Source organism: Pygocentrus nattereri, chromosome 4 (genome assembly GCF_015220715.1).
Source record: "Pygocentrus nattereri isolate fPygNat1 chromosome 4, fPygNat1.pri, whole genome shotgun sequence".
In the NCBI taxonomy this organism is placed as follows: Eukaryota; Metazoa; Chordata; class Actinopteri; order Characiformes; family Serrasalmidae; genus Pygocentrus; species Pygocentrus nattereri.
The window spans coordinates 1,616,567-1,630,387 of NC_051214.1; the positions used below are offsets into that span (position 1 = coordinate 1,616,567).

At 40.2% G+C, this 13,821-nt stretch overlaps 1 protein-coding gene across 4 annotated transcripts in view; it reads right to left on the minus strand.

The window, feature by feature from the left end:
* Nucleotides 1-6,597: 6,597 nt before the first annotated feature.
* The window catches only part of flvcr2b (FLVCR heme transporter 2b), a 34,674-nt gene continuing 27,450 nt past the window's right edge, over nt 6,598-13,821 (minus strand). For 3 of the 4 annotated variants that reach the window (XM_017706999.2, XM_017706998.2, XM_017706996.2), the window contains 4 exons: nt 13,675-13,786; nt 13,107-13,162; nt 11,751-11,865; nt 6,598-7,966 (listed from right to left, as the gene is read on the minus strand). In XM_017706999.2, the coding sequence (XP_017562488.1) occupies nt 11,797-11,865; nt 13,107-13,162; nt 13,675-13,786 (237 nt within the window). In that variant the 3' untranslated portion in view covers nt 6,598-7,966; nt 11,751-11,796. The remainder of the gene's footprint in view (nt 7,967-11,750; nt 11,866-13,106; nt 13,163-13,674; nt 13,787-13,821) is intronic. The other variant, XM_017706997.2, reaches the window with a different exon arrangement.

Sequence of the window (13,821 nt, forward strand, 5' to 3'; positions counted from 1 at the left end):
CTGAAGCTAAAGCGCCCCCTACGGGGGAAAACTGTACTTTATGGAAGCCTGTTTCCAGCACTGGGAAAAAAAATAGCCGTTTAATAAGTCACAATAATGGGAAAAGTTATGATTTAGTATTTTAACTGGGACTTAGGATCTCATAACTACAACACGGCATCTCATAATATGTCGTAATTATGACTCAGTATCTCATAATTACAACTAACTCGTAATTATGACATATCATAATGTCATAATTATGACTTAGTGTCTCATGTTTACGACTTAGTAAGTCATACTGAAATACTGTCTTGTAATTGTGACTTTACACTGCAGGCCTATCTCACAATTTTGACGTAGTATCTCATAATAATATCTGTCATAATTATGATTTAGTATCTCATAGCTATGATTTAGTATATTGCAAATGATGAGCATCTCATGACTTACTTTCTCATATCTCATAATTATGACTTAGTAAGTCATAACATCGAAATAATAAGTCGTAAACATGAGATACTATCTCGTAATATAGACTTTACTGAGGTCCTATCTCAAAATTACGACTTATTGCCTGATGTTTTTGACTTGCTATCTCATGACAGAGATCCTATCTCATTATCTCATAATTATGAATTAGTATCTCATTATCGTAATTTAGTGAGTTATTATGAGATACCGTGTTATAATTAAGATGAACTTTTTTTGATTATTATGTGGCCTCTTTTTCTCAAGTGTGGCAAACAGGCTTGTTTTATTTATTTATTTCATTTTTATTTCATTCCACCCGGTGATCCATGAAGCTCCTCCATCCGACTGATCTACAGTGCTATGCTGCGTCGCTGTCGCTGTCGAGCCGAGCAAGCGTTAGGTGTGCCTCTTCTACTCGTGAACCGCTCTCAATGATCTACTTGCAGACAATCAGACCGCTACGCGTGCCTTAGGGCCAGCACACCAGCTCAGCACCCAGAACTCGCAGAAATAAAAGTAATACCCGTCTTTGATGTCAGCTTTAAGCATGAGCACATGCTGGTTTGCCACAGATCTTACTGCTGTGAACCGTCCTCTTAGGGTCCAAGCAAAAGGCTAGTTCACAGTGGCCAGCACCGAGGAATCGTTATAGGGGTCAGTATTTGGTTTTTGACATTATTATAATTTTGAAAAGTCAAATTAAGCAGAAGCAAACACTCACGAAGCCACAGCCAGGCGGTCAGCGTTACTTGTGTGCTCACAGGCACGCCAGAGGGTAAAACTGGCCTACAACGCTGGAGAATAGCTGCCTTTGGGAAACGGCACGTGCTGAACTGTGCTGGATTTGGGTGTAAGTGAGATTATTCCACGACTGCTGAGTGAGGTCTCACAGGCTGAACTCATCTTTGGTGGTCAAACTGAATTCAGTGTTTTGCTTGGACCAGGAAGGAGCTGCCTATGGCTTTTTAACATGTTAATGCCCTTTTAAAATGCACTCTTTTACAGAAAAGGATTTGGTGAAAAAGTGTTTCCTGAGGTGTATTAAAAATGACCCCCCCCCCACCGTTGTTGTTTTTGAATGCGTTATGAAACAGGAGATAAAATCTTTCTGCTTTTATAAATTACGCTTTGTTTTTAAATAAATGACTATAGGATTCTCGTGGGGAAACCCTTGTTATTGAAATGTGAATAAGATTTTCTTTTTTATAGATTAAATGCTATCATAAATGCTGTCATATCACAGATGCTGTCAATCTTTTTCTATAAAACTCGTTGCATTAAAGATGTAAGAAAACGCCTGTTCTGGCTGTGCTAGTTCCTCTGTGTGTGTTTTGGAGCCACCTGTTGCCCAGAGGTGGCACTGCAAGACTTCAGCTTCAGTGTATAATCCCATCATGCCTGCAGAAAGTAGGCCAAGGGATAAATAGTTAATAATAATAATAATAATAATAATAATAATAATAATAAACATTTAGATGCATGAGACCCTTGGTAACAGCTTTGGAATCATTTCCAATGGTTTTTGTTTGTTTATATGTCATATTTTTTCTTTTCAGTAGCATTTTGAAAAAAATATAGTCCTATTTAATAACCATAATATTTCCATCAATATTATAAACAGATTTACAATATACCAACTACAATTGGTTTGTTTTGGTTTGCATTATATTCTGTCAGCTTTAAGATGGTACAGTAGCTGTATTTGGAAAATTAAGTATCTAAAATCTGCTATTTTTAAGTGCTAGTGAGGACGACACCAAGGGAACGGATTCTGACTGCAAGCTCAATCATGAGAGAATTTTAGCATTTTAAATACGTGAATATTATATGTAAACGCAGCTATAAATACACACATTATATATATATATATATATATATATATATATATATATATATATATATATATATATATATATATATATATATATATATGTATTATTATATAAAATGTAAATACATGTAGAAATATTCATTTACCCCAACTTTTCAATTGAACCAACAAAGATGTTCATACGTATCTTTCAGACTGACTCTAGTAAAGAAACGAACACCTGCTGAAGAATGGTCACCTGAATGGTCACAGTCCATCGTGATGTATTGCTACTGCTGTAGTTTCATTAGCAGGTGCTAAAACTCTCCTCGCCTTCATGCCAAGTTCAAAAATCTCTGACGAATCAACAACAGTTGGTCACAGTCCAACTTTATTCAGTGCTATTGAATCTGTTCATTCAGCTGTTACAAGTTAAACAGTACGAAAGGTAAAGCTGTTCATCCTAAAAACATTACAGTTTTATCAAAACACCATCAACTTTCACTCATTAGATGTTAATATCACACAAAACACCCAAACAACTTTATGGCACCAATTAAGAAACTGCTACCGCATGTAAAACGAGCTGTTAAAGGGAGAAAAGAGAACCGAACAGTTTCACATTCCCATTCAAATAAACACCCGTCAGCACCGATTCACTGAGACGTGAGGAAAGACGTGAAACCTGAAACACTCAGAAACAGAAAAGTCGGCTGTGACGATGAGCAGAGCCGTTTATCCGGGCGGTCGGTGTTCATCAGCTTAGAAAACACTAGCAGTCGGATTCACAGCCACTGGTTGTGCTTTAAATCTCCCAGCAAGCCCAGTATTTACAGTATTCACACTTTACCATCCAAAACCTTTATGTACTCCAGGTCTACATGAGTCAGACAGTAATCAGGTAATGGGGAAACTCCAGGTCTACATGTTCATTTAGCTTATTCCCGGTACCGCTGTCTGTTTTCGCACATGCTCAGACTGAGAGAAACGAAAGAAATCAGAGTAAGAGTTCCCAGCACTGAGAAATCTGACTACCGAGATGAACTCCAGCCTCTCAGATTACTAGACCTTTCTCTGAACTACAAAATCAGAGTGTGCTGTTTGAATAAGGACCATCTGAATAATCAGATAACTGCAGAAATCTGATTCTGATCGGATTATTGAGCGCATGTAAACTCACTGACACCCCCTGCTTTCTTTTTATAGATGGCGAATGTCTTCATTAATGCTGGTTTGCTCGACTTTGTTCTTCTAACATTAGCAATGTTTAGTAAAAGAATTTTAAACGAACATCTCTGGTGTGAAAATCGTCAGTAAGAGCTCCGGTTGTTTTTGAAGTTTCCCAAAGGCAAAAAAAAAAAATCATTATTTTTTACATTTGTACAAAACATGTTGACAATATGGTGACGAATCATCAGCTTCAGCTCATCATCAACACCAAAACAGGCTCTCTCAGTTCACCTTTTACAGGAACACTCCAGTGCTTCTCGGTCTGATCTCCATCAGGTTCCTCTGTATCCCAACACCACAACACTCCCTGACTCTGCCAGCAGAGGAGACTGAGCAGGTGCTCCAGCAGCTGCATGTTCCCTGCTGCTGTAAGCGCATTTTGAGTCAACATGTTTTCTGTTCTTAGTAAAACCTGCTGAAATTACGGTCGCCGCTAAACGACCGTATGAAGCAGATGAAGGAGGTGAAGATCAGACTGAAAAGACTGGACAGTGAACGCAGCTTAGTTTGGACTTTAATTCACAGTGTGAAGTGCGTACAAACGCTACAGGCTCTTCTGTCCCTTTCTCTGCTTTTAAAGTTTAACCTATTCATTACGCAGGAATGTTAAGATCTAAACAGTCATTCAGAGTGGTTCGGCATGAACTGCTCACTTCTTCACAGTGGTGGTGATGGGAACCAGACGTCCCTCTAAAAGCTCCTACAGAAAGTTCCTACATGAACTGGTTCTGAATTCACTGCCTGATGACTGAGACGCTGTTTTATGAGAGTTTAGAGAACTTCAACTCCATTCATGGTGGAGGGAGACATGCAGGGCGCTGTGCGGCAAAATAGTCCCCAAAGAAAACTCATTATTCCAGATTTTCCACTGTTTTCCATCATCGACATTCCATATAAGCTCAGAAGACTCGTGTAGGTTCTCTGGTGGTTCTGGATGGTAAATAAAGTGTCTATATCTGTGTTGTAGTCATGGCGACGCCTGGTTCCCATCACCACCACTGTGAAGACGTCTGAACCGTTTCACACCAAACCCTCTGAACCTCTGATTACACCTCACACACTGAGTTATGCAGGAATTTTGAAGAGACTGGTGGAATTCCCTTTTGAGAAAAAAAAAAAAAACAAGAAAAAAAAAAACATGGAAGCATGAACAATAAAACAGTGCAGATTTCACCCAATCCAGTCCTCACAGTTGCAGTTACAGTGTTCAATCTGAACACAATGTCATTTTTATTTTTATTCGTTTTATTTTCTGTTAAAGAGTTGAAATACGATTAATGGCACATGCAAACTGACCCTGCAGCTGAATTCCCTGCAGGTTCATCTCTGCACTGCTGTCTTTGTGGAGAGGTATGAACTGTTTTTCACGGCAGGGTTCCTCACCTTCCTCCACTCACTGCTCGCTGGCAGGTCAACATTTCACAAAGACAGACGACAGAGTCTTCGTTTATCTGGTAACACAGTTACGGTGAAAAACGTTTCATTTAGTTACATTTTTTAAAAACAAGGTGAGATCCATTCCGCCGGCAGAATGACCACTAGGGGGCGTAGTCATTTCAATGCGCCGGAGCATGTATGTAACAATAAATGAAATCATATTATTATTATTATTTTTATCATTATTATTATCTAGGTAACATTATAATTCAGAGGATCCAGTGGAAAATGTACAAAGGGCAATAGTGTGATAGAGCATAGTGTGAGGCAATCTGATGCCATTTATCACAATAACATACATTTCCCAAATTTTTAACCCTAGAGTTCCAAACACTGCGATTTATGATGAGCTACTTCAAATTGGTGTGAAATTGTGGAAAACATGAGACAAAAAATAACTTGACTGGGAACAGATCAGTGTTTCTGTCCAGGAACAGTACGAGATGACTGTTTCAGTTTAGATTTTGTTCGTAGTAAAATATCGTTCTTGTTTTTGTCCTTTGAACCTCAAAATTCAGAGCACTTCTCATTTAATTAACAGACATTCAGTACAAGTTGCTCTTTTTTACTGTCAGATAAAAACATTTAACTAAAAAAACACCCCCAACGCTAAATATGGGCAACTACCCAAACTCACCTCAGCTGCCACTAGTGCATCTAAAATAGTTAAAGCCTAGGTTTCATTGAAAACAGTACAAAGACATTTAAAAAATATATATGCCCATTCTGAATTTGATTGCAACAACACGTTCCAAAAAGGTTGGGATGGGGGAACAAAAGGCTGGTAAATTTGTGTAAAGAAAAAAACAAAAACAAAAAAAACCTGGTGGTTAACTGGCCACAGGTCAGTAACATGATTGGGCACAAAAAGCTTTCAGAGTCTTACAGGAGTAAAGATGAACATAAAACAGCAAAGAGCTTCTGCTTTTCATCGTCTACGGTGCAGAATATCATTTAAGACTCAGAGAATCTGGAGAAATCTCTGTCTGTGAGGGACGAGGCTGAACACCAGTATCTGCTGGCCGTGATCTTTGGGCCCTCAGGCAGCGCTGCATTAAAAACAGACATGATTCTGTAGTGGAAATCACTGCATGGGCTCAGAAACACTTCTGAAAACCACTGACTGTGAACACAGTTCATCACTGCATCCACAAACGCTGTTAAACTCTAAAACACAAAGAAGAACCCAAATATAAACAGGATCCAGAAACGCTGCCACCTTCTCTGGGCTGGAGCTCATTTAAAATGGGCTGAGGGGAAGCGGAAAAGTGTCCGGTGGTCTGACGAATCAACATTTGAAATTCTTTAGGAAATCATGGACACTGTGTCCTCTGGGCTGAAGACCACTCAGCTTGTTATCAGTGCTCAGTTCTAAAGCCAGTATTCATGATGGTTTAGGGGGGCATTAGTGCACATGGCATGGGTGACCTGGTCATCTGTGAAGGCCCCATTAAAGCTGAATGATATAAACATGTTTTATCAACATCTGCTGCCGTCCAGACGACGTCTTTTTCAGGGAAGGCCTTAATTATTTCAGTGAGATGATGTTAAACCACATTCTGCATGTATTACAGCAGCACTGCTCCGTATTAAAAGAGTCCGGGTTCTAAACTGACCTTCCTGCAGTCCAGACCGGTCACCACTGAGGACATTTGCCACATTATGAAATGAAAAACACAATAAATGAGTCCCTGAAACTGCTGATCAGCTGAAATCCTGAATCAAACAAGAACAGAAAACATTCCACTTTCAGAACTACAGCAGCATCTCCTCAGTTCCCAAACACTGACAGAGGAGGTGTTCACACATCAGAGGAACTGACATGGAGCAAAACACATCACATGGGTGGTAAAAAAGGCACAACAGTGCCTCTTCCACCTCCACGGCTGAAGAGGTTTGGCATGAACCCCCACATCCTCAGAACATTCTACACATGCAGTCAACAGCTCCAACAGCTCCATCACCTCCTGGTATGGAAACTGCAATGCCATGGAGCGGAAAGCTCTGCAGAGGGTGGTGCGGACAGCCTAGCTCACTAGCTCATCACCGGGGTCCATCTCCCAAACCTTTTGGAGGAAGACCAGGAGGATTCTAAAGAACTCCACCCCATCCAAGCCACTGTCTGTTCTCACAGCTATATATATATATACGTTATGTGACAATAAATGTGATTCTGATTCGATGAAACAGTGGTAAACATCCCCTGTCCCAACTTTTTTGGAACGTGTTGTCGGCGTCAAATTCAAAACGTGCATATATTTAAAAACAAAAAACAATAAAATTTCTCAAGGCTCAACGTTTGATTTGTTGTCTTTGTAGTATTTTCCTTTTAAAATATGGCTCACATGATTTGTATATTATTGCATCCTATTTTTATTTACATTCTGCACAGCGTCCCAACTTTTTTGGAAATGGCGTTGTATTAGATTTAGCTGCTGGGACACTTTTTGACCATTTGAGCAGAAATGAAATAAATGAAAAGTGCTCTCTGATTTTTTTGTTTTTATACTCTTAATGTTCTACAATAATAAAAATGAATTCTAAATAGAGTCCATGGTGCTTCAGAAGATTAAGTTTAGATTAAGTGACTCTTATTAGTCCCACAACGAGGAAATTTCACCTCCACATTTTCACACATCCATGAAATAAAACACCACATACACACTAGTGAACACACACACTAGGGGGCAGTGAGCACACTTGCCCGGAGTGATGAGCAGCCCTATCCACAGTGTCCGGGGAGCAGTTGGGGGTTGGGTGTCTTGCCCAAGGGCACTTCAGTTACGTACTGTTGGTGCTGGGGATTGAACCCGCAACCTTCCGGTAAGAGGGTTGGTTCCCTGACCTCCAGCTCATGACTGCCCTCGATTTTTTTATTTTTTTAAGATTAAGATTAAGAAGAGCCAGAACAGCAGCAACACCTGAACACGATACCACACGCACTGAGCCATTGGGAAGGTGATGGTCAGCAGGTCTTTGTGTTTACAGTTTGGTAGCCGGCTCATCAGGACTCACCGCTGATCCGTTCACATTTTCCTGGAAACACAGACAAATATATTATCACAGCTGTTTCAACAGAATAAATATGGAAAATCTTCCGTTTACTCTAATGTCCCTCTCTGGGGAACTGAGTACAATCAATCAGACAAATACTGTGTCACGTTAGCTGTGTTTATATATGGAGACACGTATTAATGTGAGACGTCAGCAGTTAAGCGAGTTACTGTGAGTACAGGTGGGAGTATTTAATGAAAAAGACAACATTTCATAGCTGGGATGAGCACACAATAAACACACAATACATTTAGTCAGATTAAACGACTTAAATTACTTCATTAGAAATAACTATAAATACCAAATTATCAAAACAGCTCGATATTCTTGACCCTTTCAGCGTGAAAGTGTGGAAACATACTAAATACACATTTTTGCATAAACAAGTGCACTATGGCACATTTTCACTACGGGTTATGGATTTGTTCATTAAGCAGGTTATAACCAAATATCCATGTTCCATTCACAAATGAGTTCTACTATAGCAACTGTTCCTAGAGTGGACAAGCTTTACAAATCCCACTCATCTGGTTCTAAATGTGATATAAACCGAGTCCGTTCTACAGTTTCTCATTAGGCTGAATGAATAACCGACTCTAAATGTAGGTATTGTGATATAAACCGAGTCCGTTCTACAGTTTCTCATTAGACTGAATGAATAACCGACTCTAAATGTAGGTATTGTGATATAAACCGAGTCCGTTCTACAGTTTCTCGTTAGAGTGAATGAATAACCGACTCTAAATGTAGGTATTGTGATATAAACTGAGTCCGTTCTACAGTTTCTCATTAGGCTGAATGAATAACCGACTCTAAATGTAGGTATTGTGATATAAACCGAGTCCGTTCTACAGTTTCTCGTTAGAGTGAATGAATAACCGACTCTAAATGTAGGTATTGTGATATAAACCGAGTCCGTTCTACAGTTTCTCATTAGGCTGAATGAATAACCGACTCTAAATGTAGGTATTGTGATATAAACCGAGTCCGTTCTACAGTTTCTCATTAGGCTGAATGAATAACCGGCTCTAAATGTAGGTATTGTGATATAAACAGAGTCCGTTCTACAGTTTCTCATTAGACTGAATGAGTAACCGACTCTAAATGTAGGTATTGTGATATAAACCGAGTCTGTTCTACAGTTTCTCATTAGACTGAATGAATAACCGACTCTAAATGTAGGTATTGTGATATAAACCGAGTCCGTTCTACAGTTTCTCATTAGACTGAATGAATAACCGGCTCTAAATGTAGGTATTGTGATATAAACCGAGTCCGTTCTACAGTTTCTCATTAGGCTGAATGAATAACCGACTCTAAATGTAGGTATTGTGATATAAACCGAGTCCGTTCTACAGTTTCTCATTAGACTGAATGAATAACCGACTCTAAATGTAGGTATTGTGATATAAACCGAGTCCGTTCTACAGTTTCTCATTAGACTGAATGAATAACCGACTCTAAATGTAGGTATTGTGATATAAACCGAGTCCGTTCTACAGTTTCTCATTAGACTGAATGAATAACAGACTCTAAATGTAGGTATTGTGATATAAACCGAGTCCGTTCTACAGTTTCTCATTAGGCTGAATGAATAACCGACTCTAAATGTAGGTATTGTGATATAAACCGAGTCCGTTCTACAGTTTCTCATTAGACTGAATGAATAACCGACTCTAAATGTAGGTATTGTGATATAAACCGAGTCCGTTCTACAGTTTCTCATTAGGCTGAATGAATAACCGGCTCTAAATGTAGGTATTGTGATATAAACCGAGTCCGTTCTACAGTTTCTCATTAGACTGAATGAATAACCGGCTCTAAATGTAGGTATTGTGATATAAACCGAGTCCGTTCTACAGTTTCTCATTAGACTGAATGAATAACCGGCTCTAAATGTAGGTATTGTGATATAAACCGAGTCCGTTCTACAGTTTCTCATTAGACTGAATGAATAACCGGCTCTAAATGTAGGTATTGTGATATAAACCGAGTCCGTTCTACAGTTTCTCATTAGACTGAACGAATAACCGACTCTAAATGTAGGTATTGTGATATAAACCGAGTCCGTTCTACAGTTTCTCATTAGGCTGAATGAATAACCGACTCTAAATGTAGGTATTGTGATATAAACCGAGTCCGTTCTACAGTTTCTCATTAGGCTGAACGAATAACCGACTCTAAATGTAGGTATTGTGATATAAACCGAGTCTGTTCTACAGTTTCTCATTAGACTGAACGAATAACCGGCTCTAAATGTAGGTATTGTGATATAAACCGAGTCCGTTCTACAGTTTCTCATTAGGCTGAATGAATAACCGACTCTAAATGTAGGTATTGTGATATAAACCGAGTCCGTTCTACAGTTTCTCATTAGACTGAATGAATAACCGGCTCTAAATGTAGGTATTGTGATATAAACCGAGTCCGTTCTACAGTTTCTCATTAGACTGAATGAATAACCGACTCTAAATGTAGGTATTGTGATATAAACCGAGTCCGTTCTACAGTTTCTCATTAGACTGAATGAATAACCGACTCTAAATGTAGGTATTGTGATATAAACCGAGTCCGTTCTACAGTTTCTCATTAGACTGAATGAATAACCGGCTCTAAATGTAGGTATTGTGATATAAACCGAGTCCGTTCTACAGTTTCTCATTAGACTGAATGAATAACCGACTCTAAATGTAGGTATTGTGATATAAACCGAGTCCGTTCTACAGTTTCTCATTAGACTGAATGAATAACCGGCTCTAAATGTAGGTATTGTGATATAAACCGAGTCCGTTCTACAGTTTCTCATTAGACTGAATGAATAACCGGCTCTAAATGTAGGTATTGTGATATAAACCGAGTCCGTTCTACAGTTTCTCATTAGACTGAATGAATAACCGACTCAAAATGTAGGTATTGTGATATAAACCGAGTCCGTTCTACAGTTTCTTATTAGACTGAATGAATAACCGACTCTAAATGTAGGTATTGTGATATAAACCGAGTCCGTTCTACAGTTTCTCATTAGACTGAATGAATAACCGACTCTAAATGTAGGTATTGTGATATAAACCGAGTCCGTTCTACAGTTTCTCATTAGGCTGAATGAATAACCGACTCTAAATGTAGGTATTGTGATATAAACCGAGTCCGTTCTACAGTTTCTCATTAGACTGAATGAATAACCGACTCTAAATGTAGGTATTGTGATATAAACCGAGTCCGTTCTACAGTTTCTCATTAGACTGAATGAATGACCGACTCTAAATGTAGGTATTGTGATATAAACCGAGTCCGTTCTACAGTTTCTCATTAGGCTGAATGAATAACCGGCTCTAAATGTAGGTATTGTGATATAAACCGAGTCCGTTCTACAGTTTCTCATTAGACTGAATGAATAACCGACTCTAAATGTAGGTATTGTGATATAAACTGATCTGATTAGCTGAATGGGATATTTACCAGTGCTCTCTAAAGCTTGAAATGGCAGTGAATCTGAATGAAGCTGGTAATAAGTGCAGGTGATTTTGAAGCTTAGATGTAGACCATGCAGATTTGATATGAAGACCAAAAAAAAAAAAAAAAGGAAATCTGTCTCAATTCGGATGATGTAGAGCTTTTCAGCTTTCACAGTGTTTGATTTGCTGAAGTTCAGTGCAATGCAATGTCCAGTGAATCTGAAGCGTGCAGGAGCTCCTTATGTAATCAGTGTCTTAGTGTGCAGTGACTGCAGTGCGGCGTGTGGGATTCGGGTGCTAAGCAGTGGTACCTGTCCCAGTTGCAGTGGTAAAAGCAGGCTGAGCAGTGATTACTGATCAGAAGTGTGAGGCGTTAATCGGAGCCGTGGCGCCGTAATCCTGACCCTCGTGATGACCGGATGCAGCCTGACGGATGGGGGTGGGGGGTGGGGGGTAGTATGTTAAAGACATCGAGCGTCATACATCAACACAAGGAGTGGACGAGAGAGCCAGAGAGTGAAACGAGAGCCAGAGCAGACAGAGTTGCAGGACAGAGGAGAGAAGACAGCAGGACTCAAATACATTCATGCCCATACAGTCCTTTATGATGGACTGACAGGGCTTCACTGGGCCATGCGCACTCAAATCCTCTCAAGCACACATGCACACGCACAGCGACCCTGTTCACGCCTGCTCTTAACAGCCAACCCAAGTGACTGGATTTCTGATTAGGGCTAGATCTGGCCGCTGGAGGGAAAGCGCATCTGCTTTAATCTCCACTCTACAGCCAGAACACTGACCAACATCAGCGACCTGTAAATGACTTTCGTTTGTGCTATATATGGACGGCATGTTCTGAGGAGCGAAGGGTGCGTTTTAAAAACTTTAACAATGTTTACACACCTGATCAAACCCTTCCAGTTGAAACCAGCACGGAAAAGTCTGTTTTCCAACACACGGGTCCTTTAAAGTGTGCGACAGCTGAGAACTGACCATCGAATCGGCTAGTAAAGCGCTCCTCAACCTACGACTTTGGAGGATTAAATCAAAATGTTTCCACAAATATAAACGTTGGGCGATCTTATCGGGTATCTTCGTTTCATCAGTCACAAAGCATTCACATCAGTTGGGCCCTGACCCGCTGTGGTGATGCAGCTTTTAATCCGTTATCAGACGCTTTTTTAACGTCCGGCGTGAACAGGGCACACATGCTAAATCTGTTAGCGAGCGCGTCTCCTCTGCCGAGACGATCCATCCGCCTCAGGTGTGGCATATCAAGATGCTGATTAGACATGATTACTGCACAGGTGTGCCTTAGGCTGGCCACTCTGAAATGTGCAGCTTTACTGTATTGGGGGGGTCCCTGAGACGTGTTGCAGCCGCTGTCCTAAGGCACACCTGTGCAGTAATCATGTCTAATCAGCATCTTGATATGCCACACCTGAGGCGGATGGATCGTCTCGGCAGAGGAGACGCGCTCGCTAACAGATTTAGACACATTTGTGAAGAATATCTGAGAGAAAACGGCCTTTTGTTTACATAGAAAAGGTCTCAGATCTTTGAGTTCATCTCATGAAAAATAGGAGCAAAAACTAAAGCGATGCGTTTATATTTTTATTCAGTGTAAATATTTGAACTGACATGATGCATCAGTGCTCAGTACTTACAGCTGTCTTGGCTAGCTGGTTAGCCATCTGCCTGCGTAGATCAGATCTGATAAATCCTGAGAAAAAAAACAAAAACAATGATTAGATCAGACAGAACATCTGAGCCCAATCGGCGCATGCAGCTTCCTATTCGCTGATGACTTAAGATGTTTGATACCTTTCTGTAGGAGCTTTAGGTGGAACTGAGCAAAACCTTGAGCTTCCACTCACTGGCCACTTTATTAGAAACACCCTCCTTGTGCTTCCACTCACTGGCCACTTTATTAGAAACACCCACCTTGTGCTTCCACTCACTGGCCACTTTATTAGAAACACCCACCTTGTGCTTCCACTCACTGGCCACTTTATTAGAAACACCCACCTTGTGCTTCCACCCACTGGCCACTTTATTAGAAACACCCACCTTGTGCTTCCACTAACTGGCCACTTTATTAGAAACACCCACCTTGTGCTTCCACCCACTGGCCACTTTATTAGAAACACCCACCTTCTGCATCACTAAGCGACAATACCAAAGAATCTCTCACAGAAAGAGCTGGAAACAGACAGACTAGGGAAAAATATGTACCTGTTAAAATGGTTCCGATCAGCAGGAAAGCACACAGGAAGAGGTTCCCAGCCAGTGTTCCAAAGTGCTCAATGATCTTTCCCTGACAGATGGTGAAAATGATACCGAACACCTGAAGAATGTGACACAAGGCACATATAAACAACT